The sequence below is a fragment of the Adiantum capillus-veneris genome, chromosome 11 (assembly GCF_014529385.1).
Source record: "Adiantum capillus-veneris isolate H3 chromosome 11, ASM1452938v2, whole genome shotgun sequence".
Lineage (NCBI taxonomy): Eukaryota > Viridiplantae > Streptophyta > Polypodiopsida > Polypodiales > Pteridaceae > Adiantum > Adiantum capillus-veneris.
The window spans coordinates 122,509,248-122,531,191 of NC_140941.1; the positions used below are offsets into that span (position 1 = coordinate 122,509,248).

Genomic DNA, 21,944 nt, shown 5'->3' on the forward strand with positions numbered 1-21,944 from the left:
TATGAGATCCAAAACCCTAATGGCTAGTGCATACTTTGCATGACAGTAAATTGGATGCACCTATGTCTACCCATACTTGTTTAGGTTCTCACCATGTATCACATTGTTATGCTTTTGTTGTTTCTAGTTTATGTGATGAAAGGAACCTCTTTCTTTTGATGAAGCACATAATTTAAAAAAATGGATGGTCAAAATGTAATCAGAATTTGATGCACTTATAGAGAAGAAACATGGAATTTATGTGCTTTGCCTCCTAGCAAAAAATCCATTCGGATGAAGTGGGTTTACAAGTCGAAACATAAGCTGGCTGGTGAGATTAATCGCTACAAGTCTAGACTTGTTGTAAAAGGTTACGCACATCAGACATGCATTGACTATGAACAGAATGTTGCCCTCCCTTATCGTATGACTATTGTCACTTCAATCCCAACAAATCTTGCCACTTTTTGAGCTCTACATGCTCTCAAACAACGAGATCAAAACCAATAAAAAATCCTCTTCTACCCCTCCGTAGCAGTTACCCTCCGACTTTGATTGGACATGTCTTTGCACTCTGAAGTCCGATTGAGATATTGTAACTTCCGATGGACTTCACATGTTGCATAGTTCTCTTGCAAAACCTGGCAAGGCTGAAACAATCCCTAAAGGCATACCTATCGAGGCAGTCAAACTGACACACAATTGGCCCTTGACAAAACTTCAACTGCCCATAACTTGGTCTTGTGAACTCCGATTGCCGATCCAAAAAGATCAACATGCACCATAAGTTGAGCAATTTAGACTCAGGCATTCAATTTCTCTCTGACAATCCATCTACAAGTACCCAATTTGGTGGGGTTTTCCAAATCACTGTTACCTTCAAACTGCCATAACTTACCCTCCGTAGCTCCGATTGTGATGAGCAGTCTGGACCGACTTGGAGAACACATAGAGGACTTCCATTATTGCACTTCAAGAACTTTTACCAACCACCTTTGAGACAGAAACCTTGGCAAGGCATAAAGCCCACCTAAAGCATACACATCCGTTGACCTTTGTCTGCCCTTGACTTTGATATCTTCTTTGCCACTTTAGCATGTACCTGTAAACACATACAACTTTGCCTTGCACACTTCATAACATCAACCAAATGCAGCTGCACCATCATCATCTTGAAGGCATGTGTACGTGTTGCTGGAATCGTTCATAGGATGGGGCTCTGAGGTGTTGACTATGTCCCATAAGCCTTTCCATATGAACGAGAGTCACATAGTCAAGTCCCAATGGACGTAGTTATCGCCATTTAATTTTTCACTAGCACTGAAGCAAGGGGAGCCATAATGAAGTTGCAAGGCTTGGAAATTAGGGGCTCCTTCTCACACTCCAAGGGATGGCACTTTTACCCTCTAGACTGGCTACACACTGCCCACCACTTGTTGGCTCACAGCATCTTGAAATGATGGGTCACAAGGTGGGGGTGACATAGGCATCATTACCAAATGGGATGGTGTTGATGTCACCAAGGTATTGCTAGATACAACATTATAAAACATTGGGGCATGTGGGAGGTTCTCTAGTGCTACCAAGGGCAAAAAAATGGTAGCATTTTAAAATGCCCACGGGCACTGCCGTAGGGAACTACTGTTGCCGGGGACAGTGTCTTGAAATGCTATTGCAACACAAGGCACAAGTGGACGCGATGGGGAGGGAAGAATGCAGCAGCATGCAGGCCTGCTATCCACATTTTTTTTGGGTCACATGGTGTGGCACCACCGACAAGGGAGTCGGGGGAAGGATCTCTTCACCTTCTTATTGAGTTTCCTTGCTCCACCAAGGCTTTGATACCATGTCAAAGTCAACGATGCGGAAGCATAGAGACCAAGGGGAGAGAGAGAGAGAGAGAGAGAGAGAGAGAGAGAGAGAGAGAGAGAGAGAGAGAGAGAGAGAGAGAGAGAGAGAGAGAGAGAGAGAGAGAGAGAGAGAGAGAGAGAGTCTCTTGAACCAACCAACCTTGGCAATGAATAATTGATACATGTACAATGGGGGCAATGGGTTGCATATATATCCACCTAAGTAAATTGCTCTACCTAGACTTTGACAAATAAGTAAAATAAATACCTAAAAGTCAAAATAAATAATGAGATCACGTTGGGCAGTTCACTTGAGATGCCATAATTTTACCATTAAATACAATATCATTATAAATGAGTAGCAGACATTGTAGAGAATAGTGGTTTGTAAAATTGAAAATTTATTTGTTTTAATCATAACATGTAAGTCCATTAATCTCTAGCAACAAATATCCTCACACAAGGGACATGTAACTCTTAACTTCTCAAATTTAAACTTGATCAATTATAGCCATATCCATTAACCTCCAATAGGCAAATGAGTGGTAGGTTCCCCAATTCTTCTTTTACCCACAATGGCTAAATTATTGCTCTAATTTGTTTTTATTATAGAGAGCATGAAAAACCTTCACCATGTAGGACATTCTAAAGGTAAATTGGCCACGTTTAAATGTTTTCATATTGAATTTCTTTAATTTCTATAGGTGTTTCTTATCTCCTAATTTAAAATTTGGAGGTAAATTTCAAATTTTATAGGTAAGAATATACAATACCTATGTTTTTTTCAAGCATTGGGATAAATGTTCAAGACATGGGAAGATTTGGATGAGCTTTTATTGTCCCAATTCTACTCTTGTCTACAATAGCTAAACTTTTAAAAGAAAAAGACTTAACCTCTCATAGAGTTTCCTGTAGCACCACGTGATGGCATGTGGTGCTGCAAGTGGCTTTGGATGAGACCTTTTTGTTGGGGTAAAGGCGGTGCGTCTCTTACTCGGACCGAACACGCTAAAGGCATCTAATGGCTCATTATTTGTACACACCTTATTCTTTACTAGATAGAAAAATAATGGGGGCTCTCACACATTATGTTGATTTTCTCCACCCACATCTCTCTCTCTCTCTCTCTCTCTCTCTCTCTCTCTCTCTCTCTCTCTTCTGCACACGTGCCTCATTTGCACACCTCTTCACTTGGTATTAGAGCGTAAGGCAATCATAAAGAGCACAACAGTGTCGAGAGCTCCAAGGTGATAGATTGATCGCTCTTGATGGTGGAGAGATCAAGAAAGCTTGGAATGTTTGTGAGAATGAAATGGGAGCTTGCGAGCTCAACTGAGAGTGATGTAGGCTCTTGTGGAAGCTTAGAAGATAGTGTGTAAGTGAAGGTGTTGCCCTAAAAACCACGTGTGCATCAACATTGTTTTTTGTTTTTCTCCTTGTAGAAAGAAGACCGATTTTTTTTCCCCATTGACCCGTTCTATTTTGACGTGATCTACAGCTTTGCACAAGAAACTTTCTGCAAATTCCTCATCGATTTGCTGATATTCAACTCGGGCTCACTATATGCAAAAAAAATCAAGTTTTCTATTTTTGTGCAGTGTGCGAGTGTGGTGCACTTTGGGCACCACATTGGGAAACATGGCAAGTGCTCGATGTTGAGTGCAAAAATTTTGAGTTGAAGATGAAATTTCAACTTGTGTAGAGCTTGATGTTTCAGGTTTATTGGTAGATTTGGGTAAAAGAATGATGGAGGCATTTACACACCATTGAAGCTGACTCTTGAGAGACGTGCTTTTCTTAGCACACACGTGGAGCTACTTTCACAGGTTTTCACAAGACACTTTGGTAGCAATTTTGTGCTTCCATCTATGATCTTTGCGGATGGATTTGGATATGATTGTGGTGCATGGTTGTTGCCCATTGTACATGCATTTTGGCGAGCACCTTTGAGTGCCAGTGACTTGAGAGCATTGTTTTCACATTGATCAATTTTCCGGATTGCACCTCTTTTGGTGCTTGTTTATACTTGGACACTCCATCAATGTATGTTGAGTGTGGCTTGCCATTGTATATCACATTGTTGAGCCACTTTGGCAATTCTAATCATTGACATTGAGTAATGTTATGGTTTATGGTTTTGAGTCCTATTTTGGAGAATATAGTGGTAACGGTTTTGCTCCCACTTTGCCATATCCTTTGTTGACAAATTTGGGTCAATTTATAGTGCCCGAGAGCTTCTCCCACTTTGGCATCTTTGGTGCAGTTTATGATTGAGATTTTGCTCATTTTGCAGGGGAGACTCTGTTCAATTTTCCCTAGATTTCTCACCATAGTTTTGGCTTGATTGCCATACGTTCACATTGACGAGTAGACAGTTGTTTTGGACACAAACAGGTGTTCATGTACCCACACTCATAAGAGTACGTATGAGATGGCTTTAAGCCCTATGCCAAGTTGCTTGTCGCCCCACGTGTTGACATGTGGTGATGTAGGAAGCTTCACGAGGGCTAATTTAAGCGCTTTATGGAGTTGCTTGTAGCACCACATGTCGACATGTGGTGCTATAGGGAGCTTCAAAGAAACTAAATTTAAGCACTTTGTGGAGCTACATATAGCTCCATGTGTCGATACATGGTGCTATAGGAATCTTCAAAGGGGCCCTTTTAGAGTTTCTTGTAGCGCCACATGTCGGCAGGTGGTGCTATAAGAAGCTTCATAAGGGCTAATTTAGGCGCTTTATGGAGTTGCATGTATCATCACGTGTTGGCACATGGTGCTCTAGCTAGCTTCAAAGAGGCTAATTTAAGCCCTTTGTGGAGCTACCTATAGCACCATGTGTCGGCATGTGATGCTATAGGAATCTTCGCAGGGATTTTAAGCGCTTTACGAAGTTGCATGTAGTGCCACATGTCAACATGTGGTGTTATAGGAAGCTCCATAAGGGCGGAGCTGCCTGTAGCACCACGTGTCGGCACGTGGTGCTATAGGAAGCTTCATAAGCGCTAATTTAAGCGCTTTATGGAGTTTCATATAGCACCAGGTGTCAGCATCTGGTGCTATAGATATAGCACTAGGTATCAACATATGGTGCTATATAAAGTTTCAAAGAGGGTGGTTTGTGTAGCTACCTTGTAGCACCACGTGTCGGCATGTGGTGCTATAGGAATCTTCAAAGGGGTTTTAAGCCCGTTTCTCTAGAGGATCCCTCACCCCTTGATGATGCTATGTCCTCTTACTTCCTAAGCTCTTCCCGTTAAGCCACTGCATAGTTGCTTCTTGTTGCACCACGTGTTGGTTCATGGTACGCGTAGCTTTGGGGGAGGTTTTTCTCCCATGTAGTGTTGCTTCTTGTAAGCCATTGTATAGTTGCTTCTTGTAGCACCATGTGCTAGCAGATGGTGGTACACATAGCTTTGGGGGAGCTTTTTCTCCCCTATAGTGTTACTTCTTGGAGCACCACATGCATATTTTCCCCTTGTAAAATTAAGCCCCTATGGAGTTGCTTCTTGTAGCAGCACAGACCAACACATGGTGCTATAGGTAGCATAGAAGGAAGTTATTTTTCCCACTTTTTAGAGGACCGCTCTCTAATTGACAATGCTATATCATTTTTTATACTCCTACTTCCTAAGCTCTCCCAATGGAATATGTACTCAGTCTTGATTTTGAAAACTTTCCAAGGCCTTTAAATCCTCTTCTTTGAAGCATTTTAACCATGGCAACTGACGCACATGACACAGTTTTGGCATTTGAAATGATGACAAGTGTGACTCACTTTTTCATGAAAATGAATTACTTTTTCTTAATACCACGTAATACAAATTGTAGGAATCTCTCATTTAGAAAAAAAAATATCGTTTCCTTTTTTTATTATGTTTTTTGAAAACTTTCTAAGTGCATGAGCGTTGTTGATTTGCACTTTGGTGTCTTCAAATGTTGAAGCATTAGTTTTGAGTTCCTTAATTTGGTGCACGGGCCTACTAACAAGAATGCAAAAAATATGTCACTAATCACAACATAGAGTGCAACACATAGCACAAAATGGGTCCCGACCATTTAGACATTTTCTCAGGTTTTAGGTCACCCAAGAAATCTTGCTCGGGTTACGATAAGACTCTAGTAACATGATCATGATGATCCCATGTCTTTTCTCCATCATCATCATCCTCCTTACCATTACTATCATCTTCTCTACTATCATCTCTAGCACTTTTTAAGGGCTCCCTCTTATCATTGATATAAACATGCCAAAACTCAACATTGCAACAACAAGGCAAGCTTGCCAAGGCCTATAAACCCAGACAAAGTGTAAACATGCAGAGCTCAACGCTACAAAAACAAGGTAAGTGTGTCATTAAACATTGAGAAGGCTTGTAGACCCAGACAAAGTGTAAAAAATGACAAACATCTAGACTCATGCATAGACTTGAATGCAAACTTATGGCAGTCATATCCCTTGGTTATACACTGTTGGATTTTTGGTCTCTTCTTGCTCATCAATCTACCTCGTGTAGCTGGGCATGGACTCTCCAACAAACTCATCTTTCCATTATGTGTTGTCTCTTTGGAAAGTGAGATAGCCAATCTTATGATACTCGATAGCCAATCTTACAATACTCGATCTACTAAAGACTTATGTTATAGAAGTAGATCAACGCTCACAAAGGGAGAAGTACTTACTCCTTGTAGGGTATGCATACAATAATAATGTCCAAACTACTACGGGAAAAGCACCTTTTGAGATCATAGAGGGAAGACCAAAAAGTCCCTTGCTACTTAAAGTACATGGAAAGATCTTCACTGCTGCTGATGAGTATAGCCGTGACATACAATAATCTTTTCAGAAGGTTAAGGAGGCTATATCCATCTCTCAACAAAGGCAAAATGTTGTTGCTGACAAGCACAGAAAGACCTTAAAGTTTAAATAAAATGATTGGGTCTTACTTAAGTTTCCCAAGGCTCGATTGAGGCAAACGACGGGCAAAAATCCTACGGACCATCAAAAGTATTATGCTAAACTAGCAAAAAGATACTATGGTCCTTTTCAAATCTTGAAGCCAATCAATGACATGGCTTATCAACTCAAGTTGCCCAACCGTTGGCTCATACACAATGCTTTTCATGTGAGCCTACTTAAGCCCTACAAAGGAGAGCCGCCAAGAGAACCAATTATTGAAGACCCTCCATAAATCGAAGACCAAGAAGAGGTGCTACAACTCAAAGCTATCCTTCGGCATGAAGACAAGGTACTACGACATGGTAAGATTATCCGACAGTATCTCATTAAGTTTAAAAATTATCCTTTTGAAGATGCTAGATGGATGCAAGGAATACAGCTTAAGGACAGTATGAACCTTGTCAATCCTTATAATGCTACACTAGAGTAAGCAAATGTAAATGCTTTCTAAATGAACAATGTTTTTATCTTATAAGACTAATCCTCTTTTGTGCACAAATTTAAATACTATGCATGCTTAGAATCATGTTTGTGATGATGATGTCACTCAAATAACAAGTAGAAATTCTCACTCTACTTTGGGACTATGATATGAACTAAAGAGCAGACATGCTTGTGGCAGCTACGTCTCCCAAGCACCAAATGGACTAGTCATCCATCTTGAAATGATGTTGTAAGGGCAAAAGGAATCCTCCACCTGCTAAGAAACGTAGACTAATGACTAAGACTTTATCTCTTCTACCTCATAGTCAAGGACGACTATGGTTTCAAGAGAGAGGTAATGTCATAAAATCTAATATCTAACCAACCCAAATGATTCTCTCATATTAAACTGATCATTTAATGTGGGAGAATAAACAGGAACAAGGGTTAGAATATAGACATGTGCTTATGGATCTGTCTCAACACGGGGCCAAGGTTAAAGGGGTCCAAATGAGAGATGGTCTGTTAAAGAGAAATGCTACCTAATGGAGCTTAAAGAGATTAGGGTTAGCTTCATTAAAGACCTCCAAAAGTTAGTGTTGAAGAGTCCTTTGACCTATGCAAGCTAGGGCTGATCTTGAGGTAGGAATCCTACCTAAGCATGAGGTGCTTGTCGTGCTTGCTAACCAATGTGCTTAAGGTGTTTGTGGGAACCTTGCCCAAGCTTGAGGTGCTTCTCATGCTTAAATGACTAAGTTTCTTGAAGTGTTCAATTCAAACATGATCTCTCAAGAGGCATAAATGAATTTCATGCTTGAATGACTAAGGTGCTTGAAGTGTTCAATTCAAACATGATGTCTCAAGAAGCATAAAAGACACATGTCAAGATCCTTCCCATGTGGCCCTCATGATGTGCTTTAATCCTATTGGATAGGCTTTAGAGAGGTCCAATGAGAATTTAGATGCATAAAAATAAATAATTAAGTTCTTTCTCTCAAAGAAGAAAAAGAGGACACATTTCCAATTGACATAATTAAATAATACAAGAGAGAGAGAGAGAGGGGGGGGTGGACCAAGCATGAAAGGGGGTATACTCTCCCACACACACACACAATCTCTCATTGTGTGAAATGCAAAGTGAAAGAGCTCCATCTCCTGCTCCAAGCTTGTTGAGAGGTTGAGAGCCTACACCAACACTCTTGGCTATGCAATGCAAATCCAACCAAGAGCCATGCTTCAATGCTTAAGCTTGCCATCTTCTTCATCTTCATTACTATACTATTATGCTATGCTAAGTAAGAAGAGTGATGATAAGTGAGGAACTATTTCTTTCTCCTATGGATGATTCTTCTTCCTCTTCCCTATCCTCATTCCCCGCTAGCTCTCTCCACCTTTGAAGGTGTTTGAGGCCTTGGGACTGAGGCCGGGATGGTTAATGCTTTCTACAAAGTCTATGTTATGCTCTTGATGCATGAAGCTTTCCATCTTCATTGCATCAACTAGGTTGCAAGGAACACAAAGATTGTATTGTACCAAATCTCTCTTGATGGGAAAATCTATAATACAAAAGCCTATTAGAGGGGGGACCGGCTCCACATAAATATGTTCCTCAATTGTTGTCAAGTTCTGTAAACTCTCTCTCTTGCAAAAATATTGTTCATGCCAAGTTAATTAAGTACTATGTTTGTGTTGCTACTATCAATTAAGTTCATCCTCTATATTCTCAAAGTAATCTCACAAAAATGCTCACTCCTCTAATTCTCTTAATTCCTCTATTCTCAAAGTTCATAGGCCATTTTCATTACAGAAAGAGTATCTCTTTTCTCACCTATGATGGCACATTTGGTGCTACCGACAAAGTATTGGCCTTCATCCAGCAATTTGATCCAGCCCATGGAAAGCAAAGACAAAAGTGATGCAAAAGGAAAAACTAATGCCCAAAATTCTTCCCAAGGCAATTCCAACAACAACAACAACAATCGGTCCAAGGAAAAGGGAGAAGCCCATGGAAAGCAAAGACAAAAGTGATGCAAAAGGGAAAACCAATGCCCAAAATTCTTCCCAAGGCAATTCCAACAAAAACAACAACAATCGGTCCAAGGAAAAGAGAGTTTACAAAGGTAAAAATAAACTCCCTCCTGAAGAGCTCGAAGCTTTTCGTAAGGACCACAAATATTTTAAGTGTGGGGAGCAAGGACATGGCTATTTTTCTTGCCCCAAGAGAAATGTGTGCAATGAGACTCCTAGAGGTTTCATGATTGAAGCTCCAAAAGAGGATGCTCATCGCAAAGGATCACCCCTCTCCTATGCTTGGGGAAAGGTAAGGGAGCATGATGCCTTCATCTTGTTTAACCCTTACTCTACTCACAACTTCATATCAATGGAGTTGGCCACTAAGTTGGACATTCAAGCTTTCGAGATGGGTGATACTGTAATTGTTGATGTAGCTATCAAGAGACAGTAAGCCTCTGTTACTCTCTTGATTGGGAAGTTGAGGCTTCGTGTCCAAAGCTACGCCAACAAAGAAGAATTTTTCATCTCTCCTCTCCAATACGAGGATGTTATCCTAGGGGCACCATGGTTCAACCGCATGGCTTCCAACAAACATGAAGTTTCATGAAAGGAGAATCTACTTCACCTACAGGGAAAAGAGCATGTATATAGACGCTAGTGAGTCTGGTCGTATTATACCATTTGTAAATTCTCCTGCTTTTGACAAATCAATGAAAAGCTCACTTTCTGTGTACATGATTTTTGTCAAAGAATCCCTAAAAGATCCTAATGTTTCATCAAATGTAAATGGTATGAACAGGGAAGAGTTAGACTTGTTTAATTTTCTAAATGCATTCCAGGATGTGTTCATCGATGATATCCCTATGGACTTACCTCCAAAACGAGGGGATGATGACCATCAAATTGAGCTCCTACTAGAAAGCTCACCACCTAACAAGCCTCCTTATCGAGTTTCCCAAGCTCAACAAGAGGAGATCATGAGGCAAGTACAAGAATTGGTAAACAAAGGGATGGTGAGGCCTAGCTCCTCTCCCTTTTGTTCTCCAGTTCTTTTAGTGCAAAAGAAAGGTTGTACATATCGCATGTGTGTGGACTATTGATCACTATATCACTATCAAAAATAGATTTCTTGTACCTTGGGTAGAAGATCTGTTTGATAAGCTACAAGTATCTACCTACTTCAGTAGGATTGACCTTAAAAGTGGCTATTATCAAATAAGGATAGTGAATGAATATATCCTAAAGACCGCGTTCCGTACAACGTTTGGTCTTTATGAATATCTAGTCATGCCTTTTGGCTTGACTAATGCACCAACCACGTTCAATCGTTTAATGGAGAAAATCTTTAGACCCTACTATAAATTTGCTAGTCTTTGATGATATCATCGTCCACTCCAAGTCCTTGGAGGAACACAAGCAGCATCTCCAAGTGATTTTTCAAGCTTTGAGGGAAAACAAGCTTTTTATCAATCAAAAGAAGAGTGAATTTTTCCTTCAAGAGATTCAATACTTAGGTCATATTATCTCTCAAGATGTATCCGTATGGATCCATCAAAGTTGGAGGTAATAAAAGCATGGCCTAATCCAAACAATCTACATGAGCTAAGAAGCTTTATTGGTATGTGTGCATACTATAGACGTTTCATAGCCAAATTCTCTCAAATAGCAGGACCATTACATGACTTAGCAAAGAAGAATGTTAAGTACTCATGGACTGCTAAAGAGAAAAGTGCTTTTTACAAGCTCAAAGAGAAGCTTACCTCCTAACCAGTCCTTACGCTTCCGGATCTCTCAAAGCCATTTGAGGTCCAATGTGATGCTTATGGTGATTGCCTTGGAGCGGCTTTGCTTCAAGAAGGGCATGCCATAGCATGAGAGCCGAAGGCTCAATACCGATGAACAAGTCTTAGGCATATACAAGAAATAACTTTTACCTATTCTACATGCCCTAGACATATGGAAGCACTATCTACTACTCGAGACTCCATTTATTTTGCGAAGAAACCACCAAAATCTCAAGTACTTCATGAGGCAAACCAAGCTTTTCGACAAACAAATGAGGTGGGCAAATTTTATTTTCATATTGCTCACATTGATGGTAAGCAAAATCAAGTGGCTAATGCACTTTCACGACAACCAAACGTTAATGCAGTGTCTATAGCAACTCACAATGATCTATCTTCTATGATAAATGAGTATGCTACTGACCCTGACTTTAAAGACATAATGTCAGCCTTTGCATTGGGGAAGAAAGAAGAACCATTCACCTTGCACGATGATTATATTCTCCATGGCAATAGGCTATGTGTTACCCACTCCCTTCATGAGAAAGTTATGTATGAATCCCATGCTCCTCCCTATGTGGGGCATAGAGGCATTCGACCTACTCTTTGAAGAGTAGAGACATACTTCTATTGGCCTACCATGAAAGTGGACATACAAGAGTATGTTTCAAAATATGTGGTATGCCAAAAGACTAAATATGATAAGAGGGAAGCAAGCTAGATTACTCCAGCCATTGCCAATCCCTAATTCACCATGGGAGAGTATATCCATGGAATTTATCTTTGGATTACCCAAGTCTATCCATGGGAATACGAGAATATGGACAATAGTCGGCAGGTTTAGCAAATAAGCAAACTTTATTATTGTCAAAAAGACTATTAAGGCACAGCAAATGGCAACTCTCTTCATATCTCAGATTTTCAAACACCATGGATTACTAACATCCATTGTGTGAGATAAGAGATCCTAGAATGACCATTAATTTTTGGAAAGGTCTCTTTGAAAATCTAGGTACAAGATTGAAGTTCTCTTCGGCCTATCACCCACAACGGATGGCCAAAGTGACATAGCCAATCTTACGATTCTTGATCTACTAAAGACTTATGTTACATAAGTAGATCAATGCTCACAATGGGAGAAGTACCTACCCCTTGTAGAGTATGCATACAATAATACTGTCAGTACTTCTACGAGAAAAGCACCTTTTGAAATCATTGAGGGAAGACCTAAAAGTCCCTTGCTTCTTAAAGTACATGAAAGATCTTCGTTGCCGATGAGTATAGCTGTGACCTGCAAGAATCTTTCTAAAAGATTAAGGAGGCTATATCCATTTCTCAACAAAGGCAAAAAGCTGTTGCTGGCAAGCACATAAGAGCCTTAACGTTCAAAGAAAATGATTGGGTCTTACTTAAGTTTCCCAGGGCTCGATTGAGGCAAACGACATGCAAAATCCTACGGGCCATCAAAAGTATTATGCTAAACTAGCAAAAAGATACTATGGTCCTTTTCAAATCTTGAAGCTAATCAATGAGATGGCTTATCAACTGAAGCTGCCCAACCATTGGCTCATACACAATGCTTTTCATGTGAGCCTACTTAAGCCCTACAAAGCAGAGCCCCAAGTGAACCAATTATTGAAGACCCTCCAGATATTGAAGACCAAGAAGAGGTGCTACAACCCAAAGCTATCCTTCGGCATTAAGACAAGGTACTACAACATGGTAAGATTATCTGACGGTATCTTATTAAGTTAAAAAACGATCCTTTTGAAGATGCTAGATGGATGCAAGGAATACAACTTAAGGATAGTATGAACCTTGTCAACGCTTACATTGCTACACTAGTGTAAGCAAATGTATATGTTTCTTTTAAATGATCAATGTTTTTGTCTTATGAGACTAATTCTCTTATTATTGTGCATAAATTTAAGTAGTATGCATGCTTAGAATCATGTCTGTGATGACGACGTCTCTCAAACACCAAGTAGAATTTGTCACTCTACTTGGGAGAATGAAACAGACTAAAGAGCAGACATGCTTGCGGCAACTACGTCTTCCAAGCACCAAATATATTAGTCATCCATCTTGGAATGATGTCGTAGGGTAAAAAGGGATCCTCTACCCGCTAAGAAACATTGACTAATGACTAAGGATTTATCTCTTCTACCTCATAGTCGAGGACGACTATGATTTCAAGAGAGAGGCAATGTCATAAAATCTAATATCTAGCTATACCCAAACAATTTCTCATATTAAACTGATTATAAGAGAATAAACGGAAACAATAGTTAGAATATAGATATGTGCTTTAGATGCATCTCAGCTCGGGGCCAAAGGTAATGGACCCAAACAGGAGATGGTCTATCAAAGAGCAATGCTAATTGAACTTAAAAGACCTTAGGGTTAGCTTCATTAAAGACTTCCAATAGTTAGTGTGAAAAGCCTTGGACCTTAGGTAAGCTAGGGCTGTGCTTGAGGTGGGAACTCGGTCCAAGCTCGAGGTGCTTGCCGTGCTTGATGACTGAGATGCTTGAGGTGCTTGTGTGTGGTTGAGATGTTAGGGTTGTACTTGAGGTAGGAACCCAATCCAAGCTTGATGACTGAGATGGTTGAGGTGCTTGTCGTACTTGAGATGTTAGGGTTGTACTTGAGGTATGAACCCAACCCAAGCTTGAAGGGCTTAGGAGTAGAGCTTGTGGTGGGAACTGGGCCCAAGATTGAGAGGCTTGAGGTGTCAAAAACTCAACAAGGATCCCTACAAGGAGGGGGCGAGCCCTACAAGTTGGGGGCATGAGAGAGAACACACACACCTTCACACAAGGCAAGCCTAGACCAAGGAGGCAACAAGGACACATGTCAAGCTCCTCTCCATGTTGCCCTCACAAGGTGCCTAAAGCCTATTGGCTAGCCTCTCAAGGGGTCCAATGAGAAATTAGTTTATTCAATCAAGTTTTAAATCACTATTCAAGCCCTCTCTCTCTCAAAGGGGTAAGAAGGACACTTGTCCTAATGCTACCCTTGTTGCTTGATATGCACTAAGCATGTGATTGGCCAGGCTTGAGGAGGCCCAATCAAATGCACGCTAGTGCTAGAAGAGGGGGTCGACCCAAGAAAGTAGGGGGTGTGCTTGCCCATATACCCTCGCCCACACACACACACACATACATAAGCTCGTTGTGTGAAGTGCAAAGTGCAAGAGCTCCATCTCCTTATCCAAGCTTGTTGAGAGCCTACATCAACACTCTTGGCTATGGAATGCAAATATTCCAACCAAGAGCCATGCTCCAAAGCTTAAGCTTGCCATCTTCTCCATCTTCATTACTATGCTATTATGTATGCTAAAGCAAGAAGAGTGACGATAAGTGAGGAACTATTTCTTTCTCCTATGAACGTTTCTTCTTCCTCTTCCCTACCCTCATTCCCCGCTAACTCTCTCCACCTTTGAAGGTGTTTGAGGCCTTGGGACTGAGGCCGGGGATGGTTAATGTTTTCTACAAAGTCTATGTTATGCTCGTGATGCATGAAGCTTTCCATGTTCATTGCATCACTTAGGTCACAAGAAACACAAAAATTGTATTGTACCAAGTCTCTCTTGATGGGAGAATCTATAATACAAAAGCCTGTTGGAGGGGGGACCGGCTCCACATAAATCTGGTCCTCAATTGTTGTCAAGTTCTCTAAACTCTCTCTCTCTCTCTCGCAAAAGTATTGTTCATGCCAAGTTAATTAAGTACTATGGTTATGTTGCTACCGCTAATTAAGTTCACCCTCTATGTTCTCAAAGTAGTCTCACAAAAATGCTCACTCTAATTCTCTTAATTCTGCTATTCTCAAAGTTCATAGGCCATTTCCATTACATCAAATAACAGACAACCAAACAAAGATTGAAATGGCAATAGAAGACAAGAGACTGGAACTGATATGTATTCAAAAATTGGAAAGTGTACAATTGACATCATATACAGTCAATAGAGAGCTAGATGATGCTTAGAGCAAATGTGTAATGAGTACAAAAGGGTAGCACTAGACTCTAGAATGAATAGCCCTCAAAATGAAGTAATGGATCCTATTTATAGGTACCCGAACCAGGCTCTGACTGACTGACACTGTGGAGTTACGTTGGTAAATCTATTTGGTAACTGTTAGTTTCTAATGACTGTACTTGTATCCTATTCCCACCATCTACAACCTTCCTTCATTGCGTGGGTTTACATTCCAAGCATCTGCATGTCCCTGTCACTCGCGTGGACTACTGAGGTCCCATCTCGTTTGGTGCCTCACTTTTGTGAGATTGATCCCCTTAAGAGGCTTCATTAAATGCCCATGAAACATAGTCTTGAGGTCCAAGGCTCACCAAAGCATTTTCTCTCACCAGAGAAGAAAAGGGAACACTTCAAATTCTTCTGATTTCTAGGGTTAATATTTGAAGCATTTGCCAACATTTACACTAAAACTTGCTAAGTATTATTGGTTTTATTCAAGGCATGCTCATGATCTAGCAAGGATACTGCAATTTTTGCCCATTTAAAAACGCACTAAACCACAAGTTTTTTGCGAACAATGTTGAGGGCCAAGGGGTCACCATTGATAGTGGATTGCCTCTTACGGTGTAATGTCGGGAACTTCTCTCTCAAAAAAGAATAATGTCCGTCCGTCCGCCCGCCCGTCCAAGTGTGGACTCTGTAGCGAGGAGTACTCGAGCTCAGAAGAGAGAGAGAGAGAGAGAGAGAGAGAGTCAGCGCGTTTGCGTTTGAAAAGGCTTATGATGCAGACCCACCTCGATTAAAGCCGCCTCGCCTCGTTCACCCGAGTTTCTGCGAAAGAGAGACCCACATACACAGAAGGGAGATCTGTGAGAGTTCTACCCTGTACAAATCAGCTGAGAGCCTGAGAGAGAGAGAGAGAGCGAGAGAGTGTTCATTATGAGAAGAGTTCACATATTGCTTCCGACAGCAATCCCCTTCTTCTTATTGCTCGGTGCCCTGTTTTCGGTGCATGCTTTTGCCCGAGCTCCTGCAGGTGATCGAAAAATTTATTTTGGCAGCTCTTCCAGGCCGAGGACTCAGCAGACCTCTCAGGCATATGTCACTCTTCTCTATGGGGATGAGTTTGCACTTGGAGTTCGTGTGCTCGGAAAATCTCTCCGGGATACTGGAACCACCAGAGATATGGTGGCGCTTGTTTCACAGGGTGTCTCTGACCTCATCATCCACGTTTTACAGGTACTGTTTTCGCTTTGATGGATGCGCTTTAATGCAAAGATGTGGAATAGAGGGTTTGTGTGTCTCTATTTCTATTACATCAATGGGCTTCTTTTGCTGAAGCGAGGGCTTCTTGAATGTCATGGATTTAGGCATGTGCATAATTCATGTTGTATTTATGCTTATTACCAGCTCAGAGACACCTTTTAGTGTCTTATGTATATCATGTATCATGGCACAAAGAGCTTAAAGCCATATATTACTTGAACAGATTATGCATGTGCTTGTCTGTGGCGATGGTGGGGCTTTTTGTTAAGAACAAATATGTTGTTGTGTTGTAACTAATTACTATCTATGTACTTTGTAAACATGTTTTATACAATCATATGGCAGGACAGGCAGATGGTTGGATCATAGAGAGAATCGAGTTGCTAGCAAACCCCAACAGCAAAAGGCCTAAGCGCTTTTGGGGTGTCTACACAAAGCTGAAGATCTTTAACATGACCAATTACAAAAAAGGTTTCAGTTATTTTGTTTTTTCGAATGGTAGCTTTTGGTTATAGATCGTTGAGTTTCTCAAAGGAGAGGGATTTTATGCATGGTGCATGCAGTTGTATATCTTGATGCTGACACAGTCGTGACAAAAAGCATCGATGACCTCTTTTTGTGTGAGAAGTTTTGTGCAAATCTGAAGCATTCTGAGAGGCTCAACTCAGGTGTCATGGTTCTAGAACCTTCAAAGGAGCTTTATGATGATATGATGACGAAAGTGAAGACTTTGCCATCGTACACAGGAGGTTGTGCCTTTTGAATTCTGTCTTAAATGCTCCTGCTTCATCCATGCAGGGATTTAAAAATTGAAGGTTATTTATTCATGTAGGTGACCAAGGGTTTCTAAATTCTTATTATTCGGATTTTCCAAATGCCCATCTTTTCAATCCTGACTTGTCTGAAGAGGAGAGGAGGAGCAGGCCTCCACCGGCTATGGAAAGGCTTTCCACTTTATACAATGCTGACGTTGGCCTTTACATGCTTGCAAACAAGGTACTTGGTTGTGTTTTTTGAATGGTGATGTTGGTGAAGGCATTCATGTGTTTTACTTTCAATAAGGAGGAGGATAAGGGATTTAAGATGTAGGGTTAAACCTAATTTTGCCATTGTATGGGAATGTGCCATTAATCTCACAAGAAGCCTACCCAGCTTTAATACAGGGGCATAATAACACTTCTGATACTTTTACTTAAGAAGTTCAGGGGGCAAACGGCCACTTTCACAAGGTCCTTACTCTCAAGTGGGCTGTTTGTACTCACTCTTACCAAACATATGACATCTAAACTGTCTCAGAGATGTTCACAAGACACCACCCACATTGCTTTGGTAACTCTTGGACTCCTAGCTTGTATGATGGAATCCAATATGCGCTGATGTAAGCGGAACGGGCACCGCGTGCCAAGAACTGAAAGAGAGAGAAAGTGCACGACACACGAAACAGTGGCGAAGTCCCACCCCAAGAGAACATTGGGCCCAAACGTTGGCGCCCCTTTTGGTATTTCTTTAAATTGCTTGAACTCAATACAACCCCCATGGCTCTGCTCTGTATCCCCCATGGGTAGACTCCCAGAGTGAGAGTCCATGAGTCTCAAAAGCAGTTTACATGAAAAGCTTCAAGGCAAAAGCATATGGTCCAAAAGCGCTTAATCCAAAAGCTATAAGCGCTTTTCACGGAAATCCATACTGCCACGCCAGCACCTGCGAGCGCCAAACACGGAAATCCATATTGCTCCTACGTGGCATTGTCAGCGCGAATTTCGGAGGTGTTAGGACAGTCAAGCCATGTTATCAGCTTTGTCTGTTGGACATCTTTGAGAGTGGATTTGTCACGAGACGGACACCACGTAAAGAACAGACTAAACAGACTTTTAGCACTTCAATAACAATTGAACTAGAGAGAGAGAGAGACGACACGCGACACGGAGTGGCGGAATTCCACCCCAGAGAGTATTGGCCCCAAACCTTGGCGCCCCTTTCAGTATTTCTTTATATTGCATCAACTCTGTACAAGCCGGTACTCCAGATCTCTGCACCTTCTCCAAGAATCATGCCAGAGAATGAGCCCTTAGCACATATTTAAAGGCCCTTGGCCTATGAAGAGCAATTTACATGAAAAGCCTTCAAACTCAAAAGCTTATGGTCCAAAAGCAATGCCGAAAAGTTGCTAGCGTAATCTCAGAATTCCGTACAATTGCCATGTCAGCAATGTCAGCACGTTTTGCGGAAATTTGCCACGTCAATGCTATCAACAGAAAAGCCGAAAATCCGTACAGCAGCCACGTCATCATTTTCTGCGCATCTTTTTTTGTGTGTGTGTGTGTGAGAGTCTAGCTTTACTTTAATTCCTTTGTCACTTGGGCCCCATCGGACAGGGTCCCCATAAGTTGGTAGGCCTTCTTCTTCTGCTACTTGTTCTTCTTAGGGTTTAGGCCCCTCGGCCGACATTTGCAAGTTGGCTCCATTCTTCAGGGCTTTGACACATTAGCAGTTTGTGACAGGATCCTGCTTTACTTTATTATGGGCCCCATCGGACAGAAACCCCATAGGTTGGTGGGAACTCCTCTTTAAAAATAGGCCACTCGGCAAAACTTTGCAAGTTGGTAAAACTGCTTTTGCTGCTTCCACTTCTACTGCTTCTAGGGTTTAGGCCCCTCGGCCGGGATGTATAGGTAGGCTCAGGTCTTCAGTGGCCTGACATGTGAGCAGTTTGTGACAGTTGAAGTGGCTATGAAACCCAAGATTTACAAGCACAATTGGCCCTTGTTAGTTGCACTATCGGCCATTGAAAAGAAAGCCATGTGGTCTACTATGTTACACAATTTAAAATAAACTTTAACCATGTGTCATAATTTGAGAGTGGTAGAGAGTAGGGAAGAACATTAAGGAACTTTTTTGTCTCACGATAGACTAATTAATTCACACAGTGTATCCTACAACGTGTTGCTTTTCATGAAGTAAATTTTTATCACATACTTTCTATGGTTTTTAATTTGTTCTACGTTGTTTGGGGAAGAGATGTCTAAGGCAAGGCTAGTGACGTGTTTAAGGGGCCTCTTTGGTACTCTGGTCTTGCAAGACCATGTTGAAACTGAAAACAACAAAGCTCATTTATTCAAACAACTAGAAGCGATTTTGGTGGAGACGTAAGACCAAGTTCATGAGCTCATGTCCCAAGGTAGAAACAAGGTGCAACAATTTTATGGTTTTATTGTTTTTTTGAGCTCTTGGGAAGAGGAAGTGTGAGAATCAAATGGGGTTCTGCCCCTCCTTGCATTGCCGTGTTGCCCTCCCCCCCTCGCAAGTTAGAGGTGTAGTGGAAAAGGGTGAATCGGGTGATGATCTCGTCTGCCAAGGCGAACAAACCTCCTCTCGCGAGTGTTAGGTGCAGCGGAATGAATGTTTGAACTTTGCTCAAGATGAGTGCTCCAAACTGTGCTCAAGGTTCTTTTTGTTCTCATGGAAGGGAGAGCCTTGCGTTCTTAATGAAAGAGTGCTATGATCACAAACAAAGTGAATGGACACTGTGCGTGCAAGTGTATGAAACTGAGAGAGAGAGAGAGAAGAGAAATACGACACCAGAGATGTTGTAAAACCCTCCTCCGAAGGCCCCACTCTCGTCGGCGAGAGTGGTCTACTATTGATTGCACAAACTGGTACAAACTGAATGCATATGACTGATGCAAGTCTAGGCTAGATTGATGACGACGACGGAGATCGGGAGACCGATCTAAGGGCTGAAATCTGCTACTCTTTATCTGCTGTCCAAAAACGCTATGGGCTGAAATCTGTTGGTGTCGAAAACGCTATGGAAAACGCTGAGTTTGCTGGTCTTTAGGGCTGAAAATCTGCATCTACCGTGGGGCTGAATGGCTATGGAAACTTGCTGAAAATGACCAGCTGAAAATCTGCAAAGGTTGAAAATCTGCAAACGCTAGAACTCTCCAAAAACGCTAGGGCTGCAGATCTTCAAAAACGCTAGATGATGGGGTCTGCTGGCGATGACTTCTTGTTGAGGAAACGCTAGCCAAGAGCAAATCTGTGGCGATGAAGCTTGAGGAAAAACGCTATGTTTGGGGATCTTCTTGCTTGGAGGGATGTCGCAACTCGCCACCAAGGGGTTCTTGCTTGAGAAGTTGCCTGTTGAGCACTGGTGCCCCTATTGCCTCTTCTGCCAATTAGTGCTAGTCTAGGTTTTCTTATATACAAACTTACTCAATTTGCCCTACCTACTTTCCAACAAAAGTCACTTAAAAATAATAAGTGAAAAATGTCAAAAATAGGTAAAATAGGCTAAATGCACTGGTATTGTGCTAATTCTTTCTATCTTTTGTGGTGCGTATGCCCTATCAACTACCTCATTTGTGCTAATTTTTCCCATTTCATGCTTCTTTTAGTGCTAAGCTTCATTATGGCTGAGTCTGCCCTTGATCTTTGGAGTCATCACAGAAACTCAGTTCGTTGAACTTTGTGTTGATGTATGCTCATGTGTGTGTGCGTGTGGTGTGTGTTGTGTTGGGGAGCATATGTTAGTACCTAGTTCTACACCCACTATTGGGCACTGACGACGTTAGTGGGGATGTCGTGGTATTTAGTCAATACTATGTATGATGGAGTTGATGGTTATATCGTCTTGTGGGTGACTACCATGGGTCTATACCGTGCACTTTCCCTCAAGGGTGAATCTGGGCTTATCCTGGATTCATCTAGGTATATTGTCACAAACGGGAGCGCATAACAATATAAAATATGCTCGGATAAATAGAATTTCACTTAATACTGAAGCCAAAGGATATAGAGAGAAATAAATAGAGAGAGAGAGAGAGAGAGAGAGAGAGAGAGAGAGAGAGAGAGAGAGTGAGAAGATCGACACAGTACTGGGGACCAGAAGATGGGCTGGTCCCCCCCCCGGTAATAGTATCTTTATCACTAAGGAGAAGTCTATACAAGCACTTGAACCGAACGTATTACCACGTTCGTTCTAGAATAAGACTTGATGGTTCTTGGAAGCCTTTCCTAGGGCAAAACCCTATTCCAAGGAACTTCCGTTCCTTATTCCAAATCCTTGAGAACCAAGGTTCTCGCCTCTGGATCTCACCTTCAAGACTCAGGGCATGACAATGGACATCCCTGCAACTCTCTTTTCCAACTCTGTTTCCAGAGTTGCTCTGTGGGAAGAGGACTCTGGAAACAAAGTTAGAAAAGAGAGTTGCAGGGATGTCCATTGTCATGCCCTGAGTCTTGAAGGTGAGATCCAGAGGCGAGAACCTTGGTTCTCAAGGATTTGGAATAAGGAACGGAAGTTCCTTGGAATAGGGTTTTGCCCTAGGAATAGGAAGCCAAGGCTTCTAGGAACCATCAAGTCTTATTCTAGAACGAACGTGGTAATACGTTCGGTTCAAGTGCTTGTATAGACTTCTCCTCAGTGATAAAGATACTATTACGGGGGGGGACCAGTCCATCTTCTGGTCCCAGTACTGTGTCGATCTTCTCACTCTCTCTCTCTCTCTATTTATTTCTCTCTATATCCTTTGGCTTCAATATTTAGTGATAAATTCTATTTATCCGAGTATATTTTATATTGTTATGCGTTCCCGTTTGTGACAGTGGTATCAGAGCATGGTCTCCTTTCTTTCTTTGTAAAGGAGGACGACTCTGGGAAGATACGGGAAGAAGCCATGACAATCCA

At 41.6% G+C, this 21,944-nt stretch overlaps 1 protein-coding gene across 2 annotated transcripts in view; it reads left to right on the forward strand.

Annotated features, from left to right (window-relative positions):
- Nucleotides 1-15,751: 15,751 nt before the first annotated feature.
- The window catches only part of PGSIP6 (plant glycogenin-like starch initiation protein 6), a 36,798-nt gene continuing 30,605 nt past the window's right edge, over nucleotides 15,752-21,944 (forward strand). Inside the window, exons 1-4 of one of the 2 annotated variants that reach the window (XM_086523838.1) lie at nucleotides 15,752-16,228; nucleotides 16,606-16,726; nucleotides 16,819-17,004; nucleotides 17,088-17,251. In XM_086523838.1, the coding sequence (XP_086379964.1) occupies nucleotides 15,929-16,228; nucleotides 16,606-16,726; nucleotides 16,819-17,004; nucleotides 17,088-17,251 (771 nt within the window). In that variant the 5' untranslated portion in view covers nucleotides 15,752-15,928. Of the gene's footprint in view, nucleotides 16,229-16,600; nucleotides 16,727-16,818; nucleotides 17,005-17,087; nucleotides 17,252-21,944 lie in introns of both variants that reach the window. The other variant, XM_086523839.1, reaches the window with a different exon arrangement.